A 26,336-nucleotide genomic window follows, 5' to 3' on the forward strand; every position below is an offset into this window, starting at 1 on the left:
ACCCGAACTCTATGCCCAACATAGTTCAAGGCTCTCCAAGCAGAGGAAACAACCTCCCAGCTCCAGCCTGTCAATGCCTCTGAATTTTAAATGCTGTAGAGAGATTGCCTGCCAATATTCTAAACAGGATTGGATATGGGGCCATTCTACTCAACCGTTCCTTTCATCCCAGGAATCAATGCAGTGGCACCTTTTCTACAGCAAGTACCTCCTTGTTTAGGTAAGGGGACAAACATTGTACCAACATACAATCTATGGTCTCAGACTCCTGCACAATTACTCAGAGAAAGAGGCCATTCAGCCCATTGAGTCTATGCTGGTTTTCATAGCAATCCTAGTCCCTTTCCTCACTCATTTTGCTGTAACCCAAATCAAGTCAGAGTTTATTGTCATGTACACAAGTACACGTACACAAGTACAAGTACAGGTACAATGAAAACCTTGCTTGCATCATAGGTACACAGAATATAAATTATACAAGACAGTGAAGAGAGAGAGAAAATGAAATGTTGCAAAAAGACATTGGTGCAATAAAAAAAAGACACAATCAGACAAGTGCATGGCAGTGCAAGAGGTGGTCTGTAGTGTTCTATTGCTGAGGTTGCACAGGTCAGCTCAAGAACCTGATGGTCGTAGGAAAGTAGCTGTTCCTGAACCTGTTGGCGTGGGACTTCAGGCTGCTGTACCTCATGCCCGACGGTAGCAGGAGAAGGAAGGCATGGCCCAGATGGTGGGGATCCTTGATGATAGATGGCACCTTCAGTGGTGGAGAGAACTGTGCCTGTGATGGAGCAGGCTGTGTCCACTACTCTGTAGCCTCTTGCATACCAGGCCATGATGCAACCAGTCTCACACAAAATCTATTCCTCGCCATTAAACTCCAGGCTCCTTGGAGTGAATGTGTACTCTGCTTCCCTGACATCCTGTGTGCTTGCTATACTTGCATATCGATTTCTCTAACTTGAATACCACTTTCCACCCTTCCCAGAAGCAATTCCTCTGAAGGTATCCAGTTGCATTAGTACCACGTCCCTCCATGGTTCCGAGTGTAGCCGCCCATTTTCACCTGAGTCCATACAGGGATATCATAACCAATGCAATGTTGGTCAGATGCTCCAACACACATTTTTCAAAGCAGACACTCAACAAGTTTGAGAGCAATGAAGTCAATTGTTGCACCTTCTCTTGCTACATCAGGTTAAATGCCAACTCAGTGAAGAACAGCAGTGTAACCTGGATGGTTCAACACTATAATAGGTGATGTTCATCACAAAGTCTAATTATCAAGGAGAACTAAAATCCAAGCTTCTGGACGAGCAAACCACAGTGAACACGGTCTTGTCCCTCCCCATCTCTGTGACCACCTCTATTCTTAAATACCTCCAGCCTTACGAAAACAGGTTGAGTGAACTCGGCCTTTCCTCGTTGGAGCGATGGCGGATGAGGGGGGACCTGATAGGAGGTGTATAAGATGATAAGAGGCATTGATCGTGTGGATAGTCAGAGGCTTTTCCCCAGGGCTGAAAATGGTTGCCACAAGAGGACACAGGTTTAAGGTGCTGGGGAGTAGGTATAGAGGAGATGTCAGGGGTAAGGTTTTTTTTTACTCAGAGTGGTGAGTGTGTGGAATGGGCTGCCGGCAATGGTGGTGGAGGCAGATACGATAGGGTCCTTTAAGAGACTTTTGGATAGGTACATGGACCTTAGAAAATAGAGGGCTATGGGTTAGCCTAGTAATTTCTAAGGTAGGGACGTATTCGCACAGCTTTGTGGGCCGAAGGGGCCTGTATTGTGCTGTAGGTTTTCTATGTTTCCATAATCTCTTCTGTCTTCCAATTCTGGACTCTGCATTCTTGACTTTCAATCCACTCTCTTGGTGACAGTGGTTCCAACTACTGAAGGCCTGAATTCTGTCTCTGGAACTCACCAACTCCTCTCCTCCATTTTCTTCAGACCTACCTGTTTGATCCAAGGTTTTGATCATCTCTCCTAATATCTTCTTATCTGGCATCGTCCCAAATTTGGTTTGATCAACAATCCTGTTCCATTATGAAAAAGGGTGCTATGGAAATGCAATTTGTTACTGATGACAGAAGACATATTGATGTTAGTCAGGAGCTTAGAGAAAACCCAGCATCTTACCACTCCACAGGATGGCAATGAAGGATTTAGCAAGTAATTCACTAGAATTATCTGGACCCTCGATACTTTACTCAAAGAAGATTACAGTCTGCAGAGCTTGTTTATTGCACAGATGCATGAACTCAGTACATTGAATCTCTCATGTTTGGTACAGTCGATTTTTCCAAGTTTCCACAAAGTACAGTAAAACTCCAGGAATCTGCATCCGATCATTTGGAAATCCCGATGGTTCAGCATGTGGCTCATTCCGTAGTCTGGGATGGTCAGCCAGGGGTTCAGTGTGCAAGGGGGAGGAGCTGGGGGGGGGTGTCAGGAGTACCAGGAAATGGGTAGACGCGTGGAGAGAGCCGGGTGCGGAAGTGCTGGGATGACAAGCTGAGACTCACTTGGTTCTCAGTCATGAAGAACAGAAACATGGCCCTTCAGCCCACCCTGTCCATGCCGACCATCAAGTAGCCAGGGCTTCTACACCCTGCTCCCTTTAAACTCATGGGTTCAGTGTGACAAGTAAAGAAAAACAAACTGAAAGGGTGTTGGAGTAACATCCAATTGCCTGGAAAATCTCCCAGTCCAACACCATCACAGTCATGGAGTCACACAGCACGCAAGCAGGCCCTTTGGCCCAACTCACCCATGCTGACCATGATGTCTATCTGAGCTAGCCCCATTTGCCTGCGTATGGCCCATATCTCACTAGGCCTGAGGATGCCAGATTATCGGAGGTTTACTGCACCATTAAAACAAGGATCTATCAGTATTGCAGATAACAGATAATATATGTTGATAAGTAGTAAATAAATGATTAGTCAGGTTGCAGCTTAGACTGCAAGGAATTAAAAAAAACATGAAGGAACTCAGCAGGTCAGGCAGCATCTGTGGAAGGAAATGGATGGTCAGCGTTTTGGGTCAAGACCTTTCATCTGCACTCCTGCTGAGTTCCTGCAGCAGCTAGTTTTTCTTACTCCAGATTTCAGCATCTGCAGTCTCTTGTGTCTCCATTACACTGCAAGGTCCTGCTGTCAAGAAGTACTAAATCTGTACAAAACACAAGACTGCAAGGCTAATTATAGATGGGGTGCTGCCACGCTATAAAAAAAACCCAGCCCCTTCATTGAGGCTGAAGAGGAACGAGAGTGAGTGAGGCAGGTTGAGAATGCATCATTAAATCGTGGTGTCAGAGATGCAGTATTGACTCCCACATATTTATAGATGTAATCAATCGGCTGGAGGAACTCAGTGGGTTGAGTAACATCTGTGGGGGTGGACGGGAGGTAAAGGAACTGTTGACTTTTTAGGTTGAGGCTCTGCGTCAGGGCTTTAGTTCCTCCAGCAGATTGTTTGTGACTTCTCCAGCACCTTCAGTCTCTTGTGTCTCCTGATCGTAGATATACTTTGGAACAGCATTATAATGACGGTAGGCAATTGTGCTTCGTTCTTGGTGGTCTTCGGGGAAGAGAGAGTAAAAAAAAATGCTACATACTTATAGCGATAAAAGTTTTTCATTGAAGTAAGCAAGCAATGAAATTGGCTATAAATTATTTCATATCATTTTCACTAAAACATTATATAAGAATAATGGGATCAATCTTCTCCCTATTTGAGTAGAGAATCTATCTTGAAAGGTTTTAGGAATGAGAAAGGATTAGATTAAGCTCATTCCTTTACAACACATCTTAACACAATTTAGCGAGACGTCTCAATGCAAGATTGCTATTCACTGCTCCTTTCCAGGCATATATCTAGAGCCATTTTATAAAGGGTGGCTTCAACGAACTCTCTTGTTAATTTGTTTCTCCAATCTATCAGCCTTTGTTTGATGCCAGACCACAATAACGCTAGTCTGCTGTAAGTATAAGACACCTATCACTGTATACGTTAAATTTACATTTTTAATGATTTCAACGTAGACGGATGGCTTCCTCTCCCAGGGTAGGAACCACCAGCTAAGTGCATGTTTTCTGTATTGTTATCAATTGCTCACTGGATCCAGGATTTTGAGCAAGTTTGTTCTCCCTCCATCCCATCCTATGCTGGGTAAAGTTATCACAGAAATCATGACTTTACAGATCAAATCTTAAGCTTCCAGTTTCGCAAACTTTCAACACTGCATCAAAAATTTAAGGAAGGAATTGTAGTGTTTAAAAAACAGAGCTGTTGATCAACATCTGAAATGGAAAGGTGCAGACAGATAAGAGGCATAGATCGAGTGGACAGTCACAGACTTTTTCCCGGGGCGACAATGGCTAACACGAGGGGACATACTTTTAAGGTGATTGGAGGAAAATATAAGGGGGATGTCAGGGGTAAGTGTTTTTTTTACACACAGAGAGTGGTGGGTGCGTGGAACACACTGCTGGCAGAGGTTGTGGGTGTAGATATATTGGGGACATTAAGACACTCTTAGACACATGAATGATAGAGAAATGGGGGGCTATGTGGGAGGAAAGGGTTAGGTAGATCTTAGAGCAGGATAAAATGTTGGCACAACATTGTGGGCCGAAGGGCCTGTACTGTGCTGTAATGTTCTATGTTAACCTGTCATCTGCACCAACTGGGTCCTTAGCATTCTTATGTTCCTCACTTACCTCCTCCCACCCTCACCCCCCCCCCCCCCCCAAATTAAAACCTCTTGCATTCAATAAAATACATGTTCAGGTGTTCTATATTAAACTCCATTATATGGTTTGTGGCAAAACTTTGAATGTTAAGAAAACCATTCCTAGTTATCAATAACCTTAAGGTTACTTGCTTCTGTGTAAAGTGCAAAACTTAACCAAGGGAAAAATATCATGTGCCCCTGGATGTTAAATAACCGAGAAAGAAAAACCATTAATATCAAGAGATTTTCATTTGTTACTATAAAAATACTATTATAGTACACATGAAAAAAACCATCTATATATTGGATTGTCAAATCAGCATGTTAACCTGTACCTAGATATACGTACATCAATAAGGGTGGATGGAGTCATCATTTAACAAACCTGGCTTCCAGGAAGTATCAGGTGCTGCATTAGGAGCAGCAGACTGCTGTTATAATTAGTCTCAAGAGCTTCATGGGTAGAGGGGGCAAGGTAAAGAGGCCAGGGTTCACACCCCTGAAAAAGCAAATGCATATCACTGAATGTCAGGTTGAAGTTGTTGTGATGTCCTCCAGAGTTACACTGGGCAGCACCCACAATACAACAGGAGCAAGAGTAAAAACACTGAGAATAAAAACATTAAAAGTATTCTAATAGTGTCATTCTGTTCAAATGGTCAAAATTTGGAAGTGATATCACCCATTTACAGCAGCCTCCAAAGTCTGCAGATCCCTCCTTAAATCTATCTGCTTCTCCAACCTCCTGCAAGATGTTCCTTAAAGGTTTCTCTGACCAAACTTTGGGTAACCTGTTCCAGTATCTCCCACATGGCTCAGCATCAAATTCTGCTTGACCATCCATTGGAGAGTCCGGGACATTTTACTTACAGCATTATATAAACGCAAACCGTTGCTTTTCTTTGACTGCAGTGAAAGTTAACCAGAAAAATTAGAGGAATTGACAATTCTTCCCATAAGTGTTTTGCCAATATTCCATTTCACCTGACACAACAGTTAGCTTCACAAAAGGTCTCCCATCAGATTCTCTGGACTGGTCTGTCAATTATTTTGCAGAAAGGGCAGAAACCCTGGTTCGAGCCCGGAGTAGTTGTCTTGGATCTCTCTTCTCTCTCCAGAGCCCCCAAAACAAAACCAAAGCAAGTTATTAGGGTGGTCCAGGTATCACTCAATTTAAGCAGAGAAACAATGAGCACTTCCTCAGACCCCCAGTAATGATTGTAAATAGGATGTGCGATTTTAAAATATACCTTTGTTCATTTGCTCTTTTAAAAATAAATGTGCTAGCAATTGTTCGTATAATACTGCAGTCTAAATCTTGGAGAACGCTGCTGCTCAGAGCAGGTTCACTCCGTACTTTAGCAGCTTCTGCTTGGCTCTTCCCGGTAAAGCAAAGGCACTGTCGTGAGGATTCGGAACCCCAGAGTTGCGGACTGGAGTTGCGAGATATTGGAAGTGAGTTTCCTGGGCAGAATTGCGGCAGCTGTAAACGGCAGTGGAGGCATTTCTGTTGGAGAAAGTGGGAAGGATTAAGGAAGGCTGATCTTCACTCATGTCCCTGTTACTTTGTGCATCCAAGTTTAGGCTTGCTGTCAGTACCAAGGGAGTGCTGTTCTGTCAGCAGTAACACCTTGTAGATAAGATCGTATCCCCCATCACCTCTCTCAGGGGGAATCTTTAATAAAAAAAAATCTTTGTACTATTTTGAAGAGCATGGGAGTTCTTCCAAGAGTCCTGGCCAATACAAGTCCCTCAAATGACACCGACTTGTCGGATCTTGCTGTGCTACTTTACAACTGTGTTACTACTTCAAAAACACTCATTTGAAAACTAAGGGAAAATGGGATACATTTCCTTTCAAGTCTCATCCAAATCACTTCGCAGCCAAAAATGTACTGCTAATCGGAGACACAAGAAATCCTGCAGACACTGGAATCTGGAGCAACACACAAAAAATACTGGAGGAACTCAGCAGGTCAGGCAGCATCTGTGGAGGGAAATAAACAGTTGACATTTCGGGCCGAGACCCTTCATCAGGACTGGCAGCCCATGGAGCCCAGGGAAATACATTATGGCACAGAAAGAGGCCATTTGGCCCACTAAGTCATGCCAGCTCCCAGTCCTATCCCATCAGTTCCATTCTACCTTTGCTTATTTCCTTCTAACTCTGCAATTTATTCTCTCTCACAAGCCCATCACCTCTCCTTTGATTTACTTGCCACCTATCTACACTAAGGGGGTAAATTACACTGGCCAATTAGCCTACTAATTCAACCTGGGATGTGGGAGGAAACAGGAGGACCTGGCAGAAACCTATGCAATGAGAATGGCCAAATTCCACACGAACATCACCCAAGGTCAGGATCGAACCAAGGTCCTGGGAGGTCTAACGGTGGTCTCTCTAAATCAACCAGCATTCTCGCCCTCCCTGCAGTCAAATGACTTGCCAAGTAACTGGAACTACAGAGACACGTTTATGGAGCTGGCATCCACTAATTCTTAAAGAAAACCCATTATTTTCAGCTGATGAAGGGTCTGAAATTTTAACCCCATTTCTTTTCCCACAGATGCAGCCTGACCTGCTGAGCGTTTCCAGCATTTTCTGCTTTTACATTGATTCCAGTAGCCAAAGGTGAGGGTTCATGCAGGATAATCGACGGTGCTCCCCCAGCAGTCACGTCGTCACCCATTGTTTTCTTGCTGCCACTCACGACACTTCAAACCTGCAGTCTGACTGGACCTGCAAACCCCAAATTAATAAACGTGCATCCAACCCAACCAAACCTTCCAAGTGCACCAGTATCCTACGTACCTGACAGTCATCTCACGAATGCCACTGTTGAAGTTCAAGTCAGTGTGCATCAAGGAAGTGGCTCTGAGAAAGTGACCCTTCTGTGCCCCAGAAGAGAGCTGAGCTTTAAAGTAAAAAGTATGGTAGTGGTTATTCAATTGCATGGTAGTGTAGTGGTCAGCGTAACGCTATTACAGCATCAGCGACCTGGGTTCAATTCCGGCCACTGTCTGTAAGGAGTTTGTACGTTCTCCCCGTGACTACGTGGCTTTCCTCCGGGTGCTCCGGTTTCCTCCCACATTCCAAAGACAAACAGGTTAAGAACATAGAACAGTACAGCACAGAACAGGCCCTTCTGGCCACAATGTTGTGCCGGCATAGCTAATCCCTTCTGCCTACCGAATGCCCATACCCCTCTATTTTCCTCTCATTTATGTGCCCATCCAAGTCCCACCTGAATGCCCCCAATGAGTTTGCCTCCACCATCCTATCAAGTTAGGAAGTTGTGGGCGTGCTATGTTGGCAGCGGAAGCGTGGCGACACTTGCGGGCTACCCCCAGAACACACTACGCAAAGATGCATTTCACTGAGTGTTTCGAATGTACATGTGACTAATAAAGATATCTTATAAGAGGGAAGAATTGTTTTGTTGCTAGAGCTTTCACAATACGTGTCTTGCTCTATTGAACCATATTGTATGCAATGTTACAGTTTGGTCTGATAGATTTCATTGACCACTTCCCCACCCACCTGTCCATTGGTAATGGGATCTTTGAGAGATACAGCACAGAAACAGGCTCTTCAGCCCATCGAGTCTGTACTGACCATCAACAGTAATCTCATTTTTTTTATTTGTATCAACTCCCCCCAGATTCTACCGCTCACCTACACACCAGGGGCAATTTACAGTGGCAGATTAACCGACCAATCTGCACTTCTTTGGGATGTGGGAGGAAAACTGAGCACCCGGAGGAAACCCACACAATCATAGGGAGAACGTGCAAACTCCACACAGACAGCACCCGAGGTCAGGATTGAACCCGGGTCTCTGGTGCTGTGAGGTAGCAGCTCCACTAGTTGCGCCACCGTGTTGCCCTATTTCATAGGCATCAAGCACCCTCTAGTGCAATGGTTCCAATCTGGGCCAGGAAGTCACTGCAGCAGAGGTAACATACTTAGAACCTTCGCAAGAATAGCAATAATATATAAAAGTGTATTCTGCACACTAGCTGGCCTGGGTGTAGGATTACTGGCAATTGCTGAGACAGACCCAACTCCTTGCACATTTGGGTTGCATATTTTGCAGTGTAAGTGGAGCTTCATTTTAAAAGATAGGGAACTAATGCTCCAGCACATGGCAAAAGCAGCAATGATTCAACCTCCATCCATTACAGAGAGGATCAGCAAGTTCATGCACTTACCAGCAGGGTTGCAATTACAGAAGCTATCACTTTGGCCGATGTGGTTTCCTGCTCCCTGTCTCCTTCCCTTCCTCGTCTAAAGTTCACTCACTGATACTGGCTTTTTACTTCAGGGCCATTATAATTCCAGACATTAATCTTCATTTACAAAACCTTCTAAACCCTCATCCAGACTTGCTTTTCATCTTCAGATCATTTGCGAGTGGACAATTATGCAACTTCACCCTTGTGACCTAACAGTGGACAGAACCCTTAGAAAAATAACCTTGCAGCCCTCTTCTTAAACTGCCGCCTCTCTCCCCACTTCAAAAGCTTCCTCGAAGCCTCAAATCATGCTTTGGCCAGCTCCCCTAATCTCATTCCCACTCAGAATTCAATCTACTCCTTCGTGAACAAAACCAGGGGTGTGGAGCAAGGTTTTGGAGGAACGCAGCAGGTCAGGCAGCATCTACAGAGGGAAATGAACAGTTGGGCCGAGACGGTCCTGATGAAGGGTCTTGGCCCAACTGTTCACCTCCCTCCATAGACATTGCCTGACCTGCTGAGTTCCTCCAGCATTTCGTGTGTGTTGCTCCAGATTTCCAGCATCTGCAGTCTCCGAGGACAATGGTTTCATTGTCAGAGGGCATGGCTTTAAGGTATTGGGTGGGAAGTTCAAGGGTGATGTCAGAGGGAGGTTTTTCACCCAGAGAGTGGTTGGTGCATGGAATGCGCTGCCTGGGGTGGTGGTGGAGGCTGATACATTGGACAAGTTCAAGATAAGCATATGGAGGAATTTAAGTTAGAGGGATATGTGGGAGGAAGGGGTTAGATAGTCATAGGTGTGGTTTGAAGGGCGGCACAACATGGTGGGCCGAAGGGCCTGTATTGTGCCGTATTGTTCTATGGTTCTAGAGAAACAAAGGACTGCAGATGCTGGAATCTAGATGAAAAACACTATGATGCTGGAGGAACTCAGCAGGCCAGGCAGCATCTGTGGAGAAAAGCAGGCGGTCAACGTTTCGGGTCAGGACCCTTCTTCAGTGTTCATAGTGTTCTGCAGTCTCCCATGTCTCCAGAAGTGTGGATCTGTCCAGAGTAGGGACCACCGAGGACATCTGCTGGTCCCTTTTCAGATTGTACATTCTCCTCCTTTGTGCCTTTTCCAACTTGAATTCTATGAAGACACAAGAGAGACTGCAGATGCTGGAATCTGCAACAACACACAAAACGCTGGAGGAACTTGGCAGATCAGGGGGCATCTACGGTGGGAAGTGGATAGTCGACGTTTTGGGTTGAGACCCTTCACCTGGATTCGAGATGGTGTCTGACCTGCTGAGTTCTTCCAATGTTTTGTGTGGGTTCTATGACAAGTGACTGCTGCACATTTGTGATAAACTGGTCCAACATCCTTGAGTGCATTTTTCATCATAAGGATAGGATATTTCAGACACCAACAACCAACCCTTAGGTGTGGTAGGAAAATATCTGCTCCAGGTTTTAAACCTGAAAATCCCTAACCAGAATACTGCTGATGCTGGATATTTCCATTTTGTTTTCTGATTTAAGTCTGAATATCTCAACACTGGAGTTTCTCCCATTATCTCAGTTGGATGTACCAAATGAACTATGCAGAATGTGACAGCGGAAAAGATTACACTGGCTTTTATTGCTTCGGTCAGTTGGGGTAATTTTTTTTTTACTTTGGCTGAACGTTGTTGCTGGAAAATGGACAAGTTGTGACTGTGGGATAAAGAAGAGGGCTTCTCCATGGTTACCCGTCGACCCACGTGACACTCACTAACTGTTATTGATGCACCATAGAAAGCATCCTACCTGGATGCATCACGGCTTGGTATGGCAACTGCTCTGCACAGGACTGCAAGAAACTGCGGAGAGTTGTGGACACAGCCCAGCGCGTCATGGAAACCAGCCTCCTTTCCTTGGATTCTGTCTTTACCTCTTGCTGCCTCGGTGAAGCAGCCAGTATAATCAAAGACCCCACCCACCCGGGTCATTCTCTCTTCTCCCCTCTCCCATCAGGTCAAAGATACAGGAGCCTGAGGGCACATACCACCAGGCTTAAAGACAGCTTCTATCCCACTGTGATAAGACTATTGAATGGTTCCCTTATACAATGAGATGGACTCTGACCTCACAATCTACCTTGTTGTGACCTTGCACATTATTGTCTACCTGCACTGCACTCTCTGTAGCTGTGACACTTTACTCTGTACTGTTATTGTTTTTACCTGTACTACCTCAATGCACTCTGTACTAGCTCAATGTAACTGCACTGTGTAATGAATTGATCTGTACGATCGGTATGCAAGACAAGTTTTTCACTGTACCTTGGTACAAATGACAATAATAAACCAATACCACAATACCATGTTCAGCATTCATGTGTGAGAATGAACACACACACACACAAACCATACCCATAGACTTCCTGCCCACCTCCCCGACACACACAGACCCACACAACTATTACTGACCTGTCAGTATGTGTTGAATGCAGTCATAATGTGCAAAGTTAAAGCCAAGTAAGTTGCAGAAATTCCTGCCAAGTAAAGTCTCACTCAGGTGCACTTCTAACCCATTTAAGGAGGCCAGAGAGCTGTGGTACTGTGGAAGAGGCAGAAGTGGTTAGAGTCCCTTGGTCAAGACAGACAGAGATAAATAGCAGGCACTGTATAATTGCAGTGGATACTGGGTCAGATGTCCCAGCCTAAAACTACAAGCACACCCAAATGATGGGGATTGGGGGCCCCCAATGGCTCTCTCACTCGTGGGAACGTCAGCAGTGGCCGAAACCGAATGAGCGCTCTATCTGAAAGTGTGCCACACAGGAGTTGGGGCAGGGGCCGCAGACTGACGGAGTGGGTGGGAAGGTTACATGACTGGGACTGGAGGATCGTGGCAGGTGGGGATGCAGTCTGAGATCAAGAATTCCATCGGCAACCCTGGGAGGGGGTATCAGTGGCCATCAGAAGGGTGAGGGGAGGATGAAAGTTGAATCACCAGAATTTAACCAATAGGGTTTCCAATCCAGCATCCAGAGTGACAAGGACGACTTGTCCCAGGAAGTGCCCAGTCAAAAGTTCTGGAGTAGTGTGAAATGTTCACTCGGGATAAAATATAGATCTTGAATCGTGTAATGCTGTGAAAGACAGCTTCATGCAACTGGAGTTCTGGGCACACATGCAAAGTTTGCAAAAATGTTAAAAGTATAAGAAAATTGTTTTAGCTTCCAGTCTTTAAGTGCTTAACCTTTCCAATATTAAATAGATTAGGAGGTACATTAAATTAATGCAAATTTAAAATAAACTTGTTAGTACTTGTGCTGAAATCAGTACAGATGGAGAACTGACAGCTTACTATTTACATAACTATCCAAAAGTACACCTATCAGCATACTGCACCTATCTTCAAAGTACATCAGTGGGTCGACAAGGCAAGTTATACAAAGCTCATAACTGGAGAATGGGAGTAACTGATTATTATCGAACAGGATTCAGGATAATGTCACACCCTCTATGATAAATCTGGTTCCTTGTCAAGAGTGAGCAAACATAGTGCCAAGACATACAAAGAGCTCTGCTGTGTCTGAGCTCGGGTAAGGGGCAGTAAGGACAGAGCAGGTAACTTTAAAGGGGTGCTCATGGAGGAGCGCGCAAGAATAAATTTCAAGAGCAGCCATTCAGGAAAAAGGTGGATAAAACCATCATGTCCAGTGATGATGGTGACTCCATCAAGGTTAAAATAATCCTCTCAGTTTTTGGCTGTGCCCACACCAGGGACTCACAGCTGTAACCTGTCAAACAAGATCATTTACAGGAGTAAGAGAACATAGAACAGCACAACACAGGAACAGGCCCTTCGGCCCACGATGTCTGTGCCAAACATGATGCCAAATTAAACCAAATCTTCTCTGCTTGCACATGATCCATTCCCTGCATATTCATGTGTCTATCTAAACGCCTCCTAAACACCATTATCATATCTGCTTCCACTACTACCCCTGGCAGTCCGTTCCAGGCACCTAACACTCTCTGTATATATAAAAAAACTTGCCCCCACATCTCCCTTAAACTTGCCCCCTCTTCCCTTAAATGCATGTCCTTCAGTACTTAACAATTCTACCTTGGGAAAAAGATTCTGGCTGTTTGCCCTCTCTAGGCCCCTCATAATCGTATAAACTTCCATCAGGTCTCCCCTCAGCCTCCAACACTCCAGAAAAAACAACCCAAGTTTGTCCAACATATCCTCTAATCCAAGCAGCATTCTGGTGAACCTCTTCTGCACCCTTTCCAAAGCCTCCGCATCCTTCCTGTAATGGGTCTACCAGATTTGCACATAAGGTTTTATACAGCTGCAACACAGCTTCCTGGCTCTTAGGGCAGGCATGGTAGTTTAGCGGTTAGTGTAACCCTATTATAGTGCCAGCGACCAGGGTTCAATTGCGGCCATTGTCTGTAAAGAGTTTGTATGTTCTCCCCGTGTCTGCATGGGTTTCCTCCCACATTCCAAAGACGTACTGATTAGGAAGTTGTGGGCATGCTATGTTGGTGCCGGAAGCGTGGTGACACTTGCGGGCTGCCCCCTGAACACTACACAAAGATGCATTTCACTGTGTGTTTCAATGTACATGTGACTAATAAAGATATCTTATCTTATTCTCAATGCCCTGACCAATGAAGGCAAGCATGCCTTATGCCTTCTTTCCCTCCCTATCACCTTAACTACTTGTGTGGCCACTTTCAGGAAGCTATGGACTTGGACCCCAATATCTCTCTGTACATCAGTGCTGTTAAAAGGTGCTGCCATTAACTCTATACTTTCCCCGAAGCTTGCTGGCATTTGTTACTTCTGTCTTATCTGCACCCAGTGTACGTGCAAGAAGATCGTTCATAATTTAGCTTCATTACTTAACGCTAGGCATGAGTTAGTTACTTACAACATCTTCAATAGCCCTGTGATTGGCTCCAAATCCATCTTCGGCCAGAAGAGACATTACCAACCCTTTCACTGTGTGAACATAAAGGCTTAGCTTCACCAAGTTTCCATGGTCTGTGGGTTCATGTGCCAGGGATGCATCCTGTTTAATTTCTGTGCTGCCTTCTCTGTACCCTGCAAGAGTGCCTCCAACTGTGGCACTGTGGGTCTTCTGAGCATCATCAGGTAGAGAGCTCTGATGTTGCTGCAAGGGTGAACTTTGGACATCAGCAGAGCAGATTAAAGTAGGCACGACACCAGCCTCCTTTTGCTCATAACCAGGACTGCTTTCAGAATGAGGCACCAGGTGCTCGGTCACAGAGTTAGAGGTAGGACAACCACTCACATTAGCTAATCTGTCCTCAGTCAGTTCCATGTAGAGATCAACAAAGTGCTTGGATTCTCCCTTGGACTGCCCTTCATCCAAATGTGACGAAGGCCCAGAATGTCCAGGAGAAGAAGACAATGAGGCTTTGTTCTGTGGATGAGAGCTTGCACTCCCTAAAGACTTGTAGTCAAATTCCATTGGATGAGATTGTGTGATGTGCTTTCCTTGATAATTCTGGGATGGATCCACAGAGTCCATTGGTGCATTCCTGTCTTTGGAGTTTGGATACGAGGTCTCAAACTCAGTGTAGTTTGCCTTGGAGTGGCTGCAACCAGTACTCATTTCCTCAGGATCTGGACTGTCCGACAGTGTTCTGGAGAGCAGCAGTTTCTGAGTCCTTTTCTCAAAGGAATCTGGGTTTGGGCTCTCGGGTGTCCTGCAAAATGATCAGAAAAATGCAAAGTGCTCCAGCTTTCATCTTACTTTTACATTTCAGTTTCACACCCAGTGACCATTTTCTCCCCATCTGCCTGACCTGCTGAGTTCCTCCAGCATTTTGTGTGCATTGCTCCAGATTCCAGCATCTACAGAATCTCTTGTGAACCCTTCATTGGAGTAGGGTTCCTCCAATGCCTTCAAGCTCAACAATAGTAATTGGTTTATTATTGTCACATGTACCGAGATAGAGTGAAAAGCATTTGTTTGCGTGCTATCCAGACAGATCATTCCATACACAAGTACATCAAGATAGTACAAAAGGGAAAAAAAAACAGAATGCAGAATATAGTGTTACAGTTACAGAGAGAGTGCAGTGTAGGTGGACAATAAGGTGCAGGGGCCATGACAAGGTAGACTGAGAGATCAACAGTTCACTTTTATCACACAAGAGGTCAGTTCAAGAGTCTGATAACAGTGGAATAGAAGCTGTCCTTGAGCCTGGTGGTACGTGTTTTCAAGCTTCTGTATCTTCTACTCAATGGGAGTGGGGGGTGAAGAAAGAGGGGAGGAGAAGAATGTCCCGGGCGGGAGGGGTCTTTGATTATGTTGTTTGCTTTCCCGAGGCAGCAGGAAGTGTAGACAGAGTCATGAAGGGGAGGCTGATTTTCGCGATAGACTGGGCTGTGTTCACAACTCTGCAATTTCTCGCGGTCTTGGGCAGAGCAGTTGCCATACCAAGCTGCAATATAGATGTGTGGGCGCTAACAACTCTGTCATTAACAACTCTGTCATTCTCAAAGAACCACACACACTTTCAGCTTGCATCTCCACAGCCAAGCTCAGTTTTCCTTGCACAGGAAAGGAGACTAAAAGAAAAACTATCTGATAGTAGTCTAGAGTCTGTGGTTATGTGGATGGCAGTTTGGCTCTGATGCCCCATGTTCTGACCAAAAACAAAACCTGTTCCCACTCATCATCTACTGCACATCCCACCCCACCACCGGTAGTATCTACAAGATGGCAACATCTGTCATCAAAAACCCAGGCCATGCCATCGTCTCGCAGCTACCATTGGGCAGGAGGTACAGACGCCTGAAGTTCCATAACACCAGGTTCAGGAACAGCTACTTCCCTTCAACCATTTGGTTCCTGAACCAACCGGCACAACCCTAATCACTACCTCAGTATAGCAACACTATGACCACTTTGCATTACAATGGAATTTGTTTTTTTATTTGTTCAAATTAGGTTCTTTCTTGTAAAAATTATGTATAATTTGTTTAATTTATATTTTTCTTGTGAATGTTGTATATCAAATGCTCTGTGCCTGTGATGCTGCTGCAAGTAAGTTTTTCATTGCACTTGTGCACACATGTACTTGTGCACGTGACAATAAACTCGACTTTTACATTTGGGTTCAAGTGTTGATTGTGGCCATTTGGATAGGGTATTACGGTGAACCATACCCCACGGCAAGTCAGTCCCCTCCATAAAACTCCAGCTCACCCATACATCCATTCAACCGAGTATTGCCGCAGAACTGCAGATTCCTCTTCAGTCACAAACACAGGCAAAATTGTAACATCCTGAGGTAATGGAGCATCATCTGTAAAGAGACAGAAGTGTAAACATTCAGTGGAACATCATTCACTGGAAAAATGCATTCACATGGTAGCATGCCAGCATCTGGGCTCCAAGCAAACTGCCCTCATCTTTTTTGTTTCTTATAATATACACATTATATTCATTCGTTGAAGGGATGTGGGCTTTGCAGGCTGAGCCAGCATTTAGTTGCCCATCCCCAGTTATCCATTGAGAAGGTGGTGGTGAGCTGCCTTCTTGAACCACTTTAGTCCTTGAGGTGTGGGTACACCCACAATGCAGTTAGGAAGAGAGAGCCAGGATTTTGACCCAATGACGGTGAGGGAACGGTGATGCATTTCGAAGTCAGGATGATGTGCGTGGCTTGATCAAATTGTGTGTAAAATTATGAGAAGCTCACAAAGATGAAACAGAAGGGACCAATTTCCCCAAGTTAATTGGTGCAATGTAGTTAAGAAAAATGTACTTTGTTCATTGAGCACTTGTGTTCCCTGCCTGAGAGAGTGATGGAATACTTGAATAAGCCCTTGAAAAGCCATAATCTGCCAGCCTATGGACAAAGAGCCGAGAAGTGGGAATAATCTGGAGTCTACTATTGACCAGCATGGACGTAGGAGGCCAAAGGGGCTTCTTCTGTGCTGCAAATTAACGTAACCCATGACAAGGGCCAAGTTAAGACATGAAGAATGTTTGCACAATCGTAATGAATTGTTTCTACAGCTGCTTATTTCTAAGCCCATTGGAAATTGCGACACACAGTATAAATGTGGTGTCGGAGGCTGAGGACTGACCTTCTAGAGCTTTAAGAGATCATGAGGGGCTTGGATAAGGTGAAAAGTCACAGTCTTTTCCTCAGGGTAGGGGAGTCCAAAACTAGACTATACATAAAACTAGTTCTATGTTCTAGAGGGCAAAGGTTTAAAGTGAGAGGGGAAAGATTTAAAAGTGACCTGAGGGGCAACTTTTCTACACAGATGGTGGTAGGTATATGGAATGAGCTGCCAGAGGAAGCTGTAGAGGTGGGTACAAATATGACATTTAAAAGACATTTGGACAGGTATGTGGATAGAAAATGAAGAGGGGGATATGGGCCAAATGCAGGCAAATGGGGCTTGCTCAGTTCGGCAATTTGGTGGGCATGGACAAGTTGGGCCGAAGGGCCTGTTTTCCATGCTGTATAGCTCCATGACCTTATGCTGGTTGATTCACCCTCCAACACTCCCTTTCCAAGCTCATGTGTAAAAGACTATGTCTTTGAGTGAAGTACTGCAAAGCAGGTCTGCGTATCTGCATCCTACTTCTGCAAGGAGACCATAGTTGTGGGACACAAGGACATATTAAGGGGAGCAGAAACCAGAGTTTCTGGAGCAGGGTGGGGTGAAAAGACAAGAAATGAAATCATACCTGATCGCTCTGTCAGACTCTGGAAAGAAAAAGGCAGTGATCCAATTAAACCTTGTAAACACTACACAAAAATATTCACCAACACACTCCAGAGCATCTTATCTACTAATGAATGTCTGTATAATCCAGATAGCAAAAGGAGAATATGGAATGATATCAAATATACTTTCACACTTGTGTCTCGCCTGAAAATATTAGATGCGCGTTTCTGATGGAGTTGATAGCAACCCTACTAAAGAGAGAGAAAAAGAGACAAGGAAACCATGGTGGGTGCAATCTGGAAGCCTAGCTTGTAATTTAAAAGCTGAGAGAGGAATGAGAATCAATAAGGTTCTGAAGCAACAAACAATCTGCTGGAGGAACTCAGGGGGTCGAGCAACATCTGTGGGAGGAAAGGAATTATCGACATTTCAGGTTGAAACCCTGCATCAGTGTCTGAAGTCTCTTGTGTCTCCAATAAGGTTCTGGAGTTCTACAAATAATTAATTTGGAACTGAGAGATGTTGCCACATGTTTGGAGCTTAGAAAAAGATGAGTTCACAGGAACAGTGAGCAAGTTACAGTCCTTAAAGTAAAAGAGATAAAGAATACAGAATGGGAGAAAAAAAATATTGAAATTATAAGGATTTTCCTCAACTGTAAGAACTTCCCCAAGTATGGTAATATTATTGAATCCTTAGATAAGCTCAAACTTCGAGAGTTAGGAATTACCAGGATTGAAAGAAGTGTTTGTCACATAAAAAAACTAAATAAAGTATCTTGGAGGCAGCAAGATGGAGTTCAGTGTGAGACCTGAGGAGTTCATAATACTCAGCAGAAATGTATCTCAAATCACAAGATGAAGATAAAAAGATATCTTTATTCGTCACGTGCATCGAAACACAGTGAAATGTACCTTTTGCGTAGAGTGTTCTGGGGGCAGCCCACAAGTGTCGCCACGCTTCCGTCGCCAACATAGCATGCCCACAACTTCCTAACCTGTACGTCTTTGGAATGTGGGAGGAAACTGGAGCACCCGGAGGAAACCCACACAGACACGGGGAGAACATACAAACTCCTTACAGACAGCAGCCGGAATTGAACCCGGGTCGCTGGCGCCGTAATAGCGTTACGCTAACCGCTATGAGAAAGATGAACCATTCATGGTTAACAGGAGGAGGAGATCAGGAAAATATTAAATCAGAAACTGAAGCATACAACATGGCAGAAGTTGGCAGCAGACCAGAGGACTGGGAACCTTTCAGGAGCTAGCAGAGAGCTGAAGAGCTAATAAGCAGGCAGAAAACCGAAAGTAATATCAAAACAAACAGAAGGGCTTCTACGGATGTATAAGAAGGAAGAGGATAGCTAAGACAAGTGTGGGAACCCTGGAGAGAGACACTGAGGAATTAATAATGGGAAACAGTTAATAGTTTAGACCAATATTATGCAACACATTTCATCGTGGAGGACACTGCAAATGTTCCAAGGATAACATACGGGCTAGTTTCAAATAAGAAGGAAGAACTATCGGGAGGGATAAAGCATGGGGAAAACTAATTGGAACTAAATGCAGACAAGTCACCAGGACCAGAGGACCTGCATCTAAGAGTAGAACCATTTTTGAAAAAACTTTAACCTCTCACTGCAACTAGTGGAGTACCCTTGGGGTTGGTTCTTCTCCCTCAGTTATGTACAACTTACATTACATTAGGAGAGGACAAAATGCCAGGCTTCGAAGTTTGCTGATGATACGAAGGTAGGTGGAAGGGCATGTTGTGATGTGGACATTGTGATTCTGCAATAGTTGGCCAAAAACCTGGCAGATGGAGTTTAACATGAGGAAGTGTGAGCCCATGCACTTTGGTAAGAGGAATCAAAAGGTGGTCCATTACCTAAATGGAGTGGGACTACAAATGAGTGAAGTTCAGAGGGATCTAGATGTTCAAGCGCATGAAATCACAGAAAAGTTAGCAGCTAGCCCCAACAAGTAGTTAAGAAGGCAAATGACACGTTGGCTTTTTTTTTTGCAAAGGCCTTGGAATTTAAGAATAGGGAAATTTTGTTAGTTGTACAGGGTGTCCATGAGGCCACACCTAGAATACTGTTTTGGTCCTCTTACTAAAAATGGATATAGCAGTATTGGAGGCAGTCCAAGGGAGATTTACCAGGCTACTTCCTGGGATCAGAGGGTTGTCCCATCAAGAGAGGCTGGACAGTTGAGTCTGTATTCCTTGGAGTTCAAAAACAAGGGGACATTGCAACAAATTAAGGGGCAGCTCATTCAAAACTGAGGTGCGTAGAAATTTCTTCTCTCAGGTGGTAGTGAATCTCTGGAATTCTCTGCTCGAGGGTGGAGGATGACAGGTCATTCGATATAATTGAGGTGGACACAGATAAATATTTGAAAGATCAAGGAGCTGAGGGTTATGGAGAACTGGCACAGAAGAGCAGTTGAGGCCAGCATGAATCAGTCACGATCATATTGAATGGTGGGGCAGGCTTGAAGGACCTGGTGGCTTATTCCTGCTCCCATTTTCTTGTGTTCTTGAGGATAGCAGCAGATTTGAAAATTGTGAATGTGATGCCTTTGGTTCAAGTAAGAAAGGAGATTTTAAAAAAAAGTGGGAAGCTATGTACACCTCTTATTTAAGAAAGGATACACTGGCATGGTTTCCATGCCATTGGAATCAGTTGGTTGATTTGTGAAGTATCATGTGCTTTTTGTAGTGCAACATCAAGTACACGTTAAACAAATACACACACACACAGGCATCTCCGCTTTGTGGGCTACTTCTCAAGTCTTTCGGCGATTGGGGAAGGGCGACGGGAGCAGGCAATGTGATAGCTGGAAGCTCCTAGTCAAGAACCGGCATAAAAGCAGTGCCACTTGAGAGCCCATAAATAGATCAACGGAATGAAGACCATCATCCTCGACCTCGAGGGATAGCCACGATGACGACGACGACACTGGTATTGGAGCGAGTCCAAAAGAGTTTCACTCGGCTAATTTCTGGGATGAGAGCGTTGTCCTATCACAAACAACTAATAAAGCTGGAATGGTAGTTTTTGGAGTTTAGAATGAGGGTGATCTTATTGAAACACAAGGTCGTAAAGGGGCATGACAAGGTAGATACTGAAATGGCTCCACTAATGGGAGAGTTTCAAACGAAGGGGGACACTGTTGCAAGATAAGGGGGTGGTCATTTTAGACTGAGAAAAAATTCATACGCATCTCACAGAGGGTGGTGAATCTCTGGTAATCTCGACCCAAGAGAGTTGTGGAGACTAGATCATTGGAGATATTTAAAGAGGAGGTCTTTGAAAGATCAAGGAATTGAAGGTTTTGGGGAACTGGTACAAAAGAGAAGACCTGGGCAGATCAGTCATGATAATATTGAATGGTGAGGCAGGCTTGTAGGACCAAGTGGTCTACTCCCATTCCTATTTTCCTGGAAGTATTCTTATACAAATCAGTGAAGCCAGGAATAATTGACGGTGTATAAACAGGCATTAAACTTCAGTTATATTTCAAATGAGAGCACACAATCTACTTGACCTTGATAAGATTGGGGGAAAGCAAGGGCTGGAACAGAGGGTGACTGGGGAGAAGTACCTCCTTAAGAAGTGAGCCATTCTTATATATCCAAGGGCTATGTGAACTCAGCTCTGGTAAACATTGACAGTTCAATGCTGAGTAAATGTACCCTGGATGACATGAGGACATGATTCCTATAAATTCAGGAGCCTTCTACCAGACCACTTAAGTCACTAAGGCAAGCCATTGGTGAGGCAGTTTCTTCCCAACGAGGCTAAATTATTAAACTTCCCAGCACTGTAGCAGTCTTAAGAGTTGCTTTAAAATGACCTTTAATCACGCATGGATGCCAAGAAATAAAGCCAGATGAAGCAGAGTACAGCAGTACAATCCCTTGCACAATTTGGTTTGCCACACACTGACTGAAGGAAGACAGAAAAACGTTCAAGAAAGGTGCTCCCAGTCAAAAATAAACCTTGCAAGCGGATAATATGGTGGAATGACATAACCCTTTCATTACTGTAAAATATTTTGTTTGTAAAATATTTTGAATTCTCTTGGAGAACAGTTTCAAATTTGAACCAAGTAAATCACAGCACAGCACAGAATTGCTCTTCGATCTAAAGCATTTACAGGGCGTCCCTGTTTAAACAATGATTCATCGACTCACCTGACCACAGACTCCGGGCTGGTAAGCAAGTACTTTTGCTGTTACTTCAGGCGGAAGTTGAGAGCTCACTATTCTGTGAAAGTTTAAACACTGCATATATTAACACGTTGACCCCAATAACTCTGATACTTTTTTTCCTCCCCCACTCAAAACCCCCGAGTTTGGCTTCCATGAGCACCAACAGTCTATTTCCTAAACACTTCTTATTCTCATGTGAATTGGGAGAGGAAATTTCCACAGGCAATAGGACACCAGAGGGAAGCTCGATCCTGTGCTCACCTGTGCGCTGAGCATCGAAGAAAGTGACAGCAATGCCCCTAAATCTAATCCAAGAATGTTGGAATCATTGTGACACTCCCACCTCTAACTTTAGGGAGTTCATTCACTCGGGGCTAAGCAGGTTGGCTTTGTTCTGGTAAGGTGTACCAATCTTCAAGGAGCTGTTTTCAAGACAGTGTGCTCTGGAGTGTGAAGGGTTAACCCAAGATAGAGTTGACTCACGGTAATGGGAAGAATATTGCAGAAACACAGATGTCCAGTAACCATGGCAACAGCCTGTCCATGGTGACCATGGTTGCACCTCGGTGACCAGCCCAACCTGTGCTTGGATTTACTGTGCCAAGTGAACCTTCAGCAGCCTCAGAGCCACCTCAAGCCCGTGAACCTGGGCAGGTCCCGGCAGGCACACATCTGCCAGCTGTGCCACGTTCCACTGCCACGGGCAGGTCCCGGCAGGTGCACATCTGCCAGCTGTGCCACGTTCCACTGCCACGGGCAGGTCAGGGCAGATGCACATCTGCCAGCTGTGCCGTGAGGTTCCACCATCCCTCGGCCACCTCGGCCAGTGCCACGGACAGGAGCACCTGGTGATGCCCCACCTCGCTTCACCAGTTCAACCCCTGGTCGGAGACTCCCAATGATCCCAGCAACCTTGAGGAGTAGAGCTGATGGTGCCGCAGCGTCAGGAGACGGGGAGGGGTGGTCCCCGAGGATGCCTCCTTCTGTCCCCACAGACAATGGCATCCTGAAGAAGCCAGCGTGTCCCTAGTGCAGCGAGGAGCTCCCACCCCATGTGAAGTTCAAGGCCAAGAGGTGTGCGCAGACATTTCACCCCAACATGGTCCTCGTGGCAACAACCAGCCTCACCCCCAGGTTCTCCAACACCCAGAGTAAGCCCAACACAACCAGAGGAGTTGGTTACCGAACTGCAGCCATTCCCATTGGCCAAGAGCTCACTGAGCTTGGAGAGGTTGGATCCAGAAACTCAGCCGTCCTCCACCTCGGAGTTAACCCTCAAACCAGCCACTGGGTAACTGACAATCGTAGAACAATACAACAAAGGAACAGGCCCTTCGGCCCACCATGTCTGTGCTGACCATGATGCCAATCCAAACTAATCGCATCTGCCTGCACATGGTCTATATCCCTCCATCCCCTGTCTATTTATGTGCCTGTCTAAATGCCTCTTAAGCATTGCTATCTTATCTGCTTTCATCATACCCTGGCAGCACATTCCAGGCACCTACTATTGTGTAAAAATAAATTTGCCTTGTAAACCTCCTTTAAGCTTTTCCCCTCCCACCTTAAAAGGTATGCCCTCAAGTATTTGATATTTCCACCCTGGGAGAAAGACTGACTGTCTGCCCTTTCCATGCCTCTCATAATTTTATAGACTTCTGTCAGGTCTCCCCTCAGCCTCTGATGCTCCAGAGAAAACAATCCAAGTTTGTCCAACAGCAACGCACAAAGCGCTGGAGGAACTCAATGGGTCAGGCAGCATCTCTGGAGGGAAATGGATAGTCAACGGTTCCTCCAGCGCTTTGTGCATTGCTCCAGATTTCAAGCGTCTGTAGTCTCTTGCATCTCCAAGTTTGTCCAAACTCTCCTAATAGAGAATGTTCTCTAATCCAGGCAGCATCCTGGTAAACCTCTTCTGCATCCCTGTCCAAAGTCTCCACATCCTTCCTGTAATGTGGTGACCAAAATTGCATACAATATTCCAAGCGTGACCTAACCAAAGTTTTATACAACTTGTAGAAGAAATTTTAGGAATTATAAGAAAATTGGGAAAGTTTGTAATATGGTCAACTTAAGTGTCATATAAATTAGAAAGGGATGACATAGAAATAGGCCAATACTGGAGGTAGCTTAAAGATCACTTGGAAGAATCAGGCTAAAAGCAGGGAAGTGTTTAGATTACAGGACATAGCTGGCTGGATTAGAGATAAACAAATGCAGGTTGGAATACAGTTTAAATGCAGGACAACTGATCATGAGATAAACTGAGTAACTACAGAAGGAGAAGACCATAACCTAGAGCATCTAATTGCAGGGAGAATGGGGGAGACTGCTGTCTGGCAAAGAAAGCAAAGTCCCAGTTAGAGGTAGCCCCTGCAGAGATAAAACCAGGATCAAATGCTACAAAGAGCAGTGGGTTATTGACAAAATTGTGAAATCTGCATGTAACTATAGTAATGCGAATACTATAAGTTGCTGGAAGTCTTTTGGATCAGTGGAGTATCTTTGAGCTCTCACTCGAAGTGCTCCCCAGTGTACACTGTGACAGGCCTGAATAAGCCAACTTGTTCAAGAAACTCACCATTGCTGTACAAGATATTTTCTTTGCGTGTTGTCCTGATCTGAGCTGTAATTAAGAGGGCAACTGGGCCCCATGTGAAAGCGGGTTCAGGTTAAACACACAACTTCCTCCTACACAAGTGCAACATGACTTCCTGACTTTTATACTCAAAAGTCAACTGTATGTGCATTAAAACCAAAGCAGATTTACCTCAATAAATCTATTCAGCCTTAAACAAAAACTACTAATGGATGCTGGTGTACTGCACAAGGTCAAGGAAGTGGAGTGTAGACTTACAGGTTGGTGTACAGGATGCAACCAGCCAGGATCTCTGGGCAACGCTGACAGCTCTGTAAAATGAGCGCAGCTTTCAACAGCAAGAGGGGATCCACCTGGTGGAGACAGACAACAGAGAACTGGTCAGGACCCTTCCACCCACCAGAGAGGGCAACAGTGCAACCTCAGACCAACATACAGGTAAGCGAAGCAAAGACAACATGGGAATGGGAAGGGAAGTCGAAGCGACATGCAACTGGGAGCTCAAGGTGGCCAGTGCGGACAGAGCACAGGTGCTCGGCAAAGCAGTCACTTAGTCTACACTTGGTATCGCCAATGTAGAGGAGGCCACATCGTAAGCACCAAATGCAACAAGCAGAGTTTGTTCAAGGAAAGCATTCGCAGTATACCCTATGAACTAGAACCTGCTTCTATCACATCAGTTCTTGAACCATGCCTGCATTTCACCAACCTTAGCTGTCTTTTGCCAATCTAGACATGGTTCAGGTAAGAATCCAGAGATTATTACCTTTGAGGTTCTCGTTCTTAATTTGGTGCCTAGTTGCTCATACTTGACTATGCAGAACCTTCATTTCTCCTGTAGACTTTATAGCTTCAGCATTTTTGTTTGCAGCATTTGGACTACCACACAGGCTTCATACGAATGATGGGCAGCTGCACGCAGAGGTAATAAAGGCTGCAGCATGTCACCCAGTCCTTCAAGCCCAAGAGCCTTAATATACTGGTGGAGTAATGAGATATAGGTCCTAGAATAAAGAGGTATGAAGCTCAGTTCAATCTAATCAGTGTTCTTTTATATCAGTGCTGCTTGTTCAATGTTATAAATGGTAGCTGCACTTGTGGGCAGAATTATTGAAGCTCGCCTCGCTTGTTTACCAAGTACTTGCAAACATGTTTCAGCTACGATAAAGAATAGATCTTATTTTACCAGCAGCGTTTACCAGGTTTTAAGGAATAATTCCATGCATGTTGTTATAGTTTGCCATGCACTTCCAGATAAACTGGTAGATGGAAAGTCAACAGTGAAAAGAAATGGAAAAGTTCAAGGGGAAATAAATTGTAGATGTGAGAGACTAATTAGACAGCTCCTTCAAAGAGCCAGAACAGGAACAATGGGGTGAATTGCCTTCTCCTCCAATGTAGCGTTTGAAGATCCTGTCCCTTGCAAATTAAGATCAACTACTTCAGTGAATAAACTGATGTTTTGTTACTCATTTCTGCTTTGACTATAAGGAGCTACTGCCTCAAAACAAATCCCCAAACGCAAAAGGTGTAAAGGCAGGAAATCTCCCTGGATTACATCAGTCCTGTCCAGGTTCCACAGGGAGTTGAAAGTCCGATACAGGCCACAGCTGTTTTGTTGGATATGCTCCATGTACAGCTCCCACTGACGGGCCAGCTCTGCTTGATCCCGCACCTGGGAAGAAAAAAAATGAAAGTGTGAATGATTTGGTAAAAACACAAGCTGCATTCAGGCAGGTTCTGGAGAACAAGGTGCTGCTCTTACTGAATCTGGCCAGAGCAGTGGAATGGTAACCTTCATTTATTGACCCTCTACATCAGGTCATGCAG

At 44.8% G+C, this 26,336-nt stretch overlaps 1 protein-coding gene across 2 annotated transcripts in view; it reads right to left on the bottom strand.

Moving 5' to 3' along the window:
- Positions 1–1,864: 1,864 nt before the first annotated feature.
- The window catches only part of hps4 (HPS4 biogenesis of lysosomal organelles complex 3 subunit 2), a 43,183-nt gene continuing 18,711 nt past the window's right edge, over positions 1,865–26,336 (bottom strand). Inside the window, exons 5-13 of one of the 2 annotated variants that reach the window (XM_052032273.1) lie at positions 26,065–26,181; positions 24,765–24,859; positions 21,890–21,962; positions 17,703–17,721; positions 16,203–16,302; positions 13,893–14,694; positions 11,431–11,560; positions 7,554–7,656; positions 1,865–6,248 (exon numbers count right to left, since the gene is read on the bottom strand). In XM_052032273.1, coding sequence (XP_051888233.1) covers positions 6,077–6,248; positions 7,554–7,656; positions 11,431–11,560; positions 13,893–14,694; positions 16,203–16,302; positions 17,703–17,721; positions 21,890–21,962; positions 24,765–24,859; positions 26,065–26,181 — 1,611 coding nt within the window. In that variant the 3' untranslated portion in view covers positions 1,865–6,076. Of the gene's footprint in view, positions 6,249–7,553; positions 7,657–9,545; positions 10,110–11,430; positions 11,561–13,892; positions 14,695–16,202; positions 16,303–17,702; positions 17,722–21,889; positions 21,963–24,764; positions 24,860–26,064; positions 26,182–26,336 lie in introns of those variants that run through there. The other variant, XM_052032274.1, reaches the window with a different exon arrangement.

Source organism: Pristis pectinata, chromosome 17, assembly GCF_009764475.1.
Source record: "Pristis pectinata isolate sPriPec2 chromosome 17, sPriPec2.1.pri, whole genome shotgun sequence".
NCBI lineage: Eukaryota > Metazoa > Chordata > Chondrichthyes > Rhinopristiformes > Pristidae > Pristis > Pristis pectinata.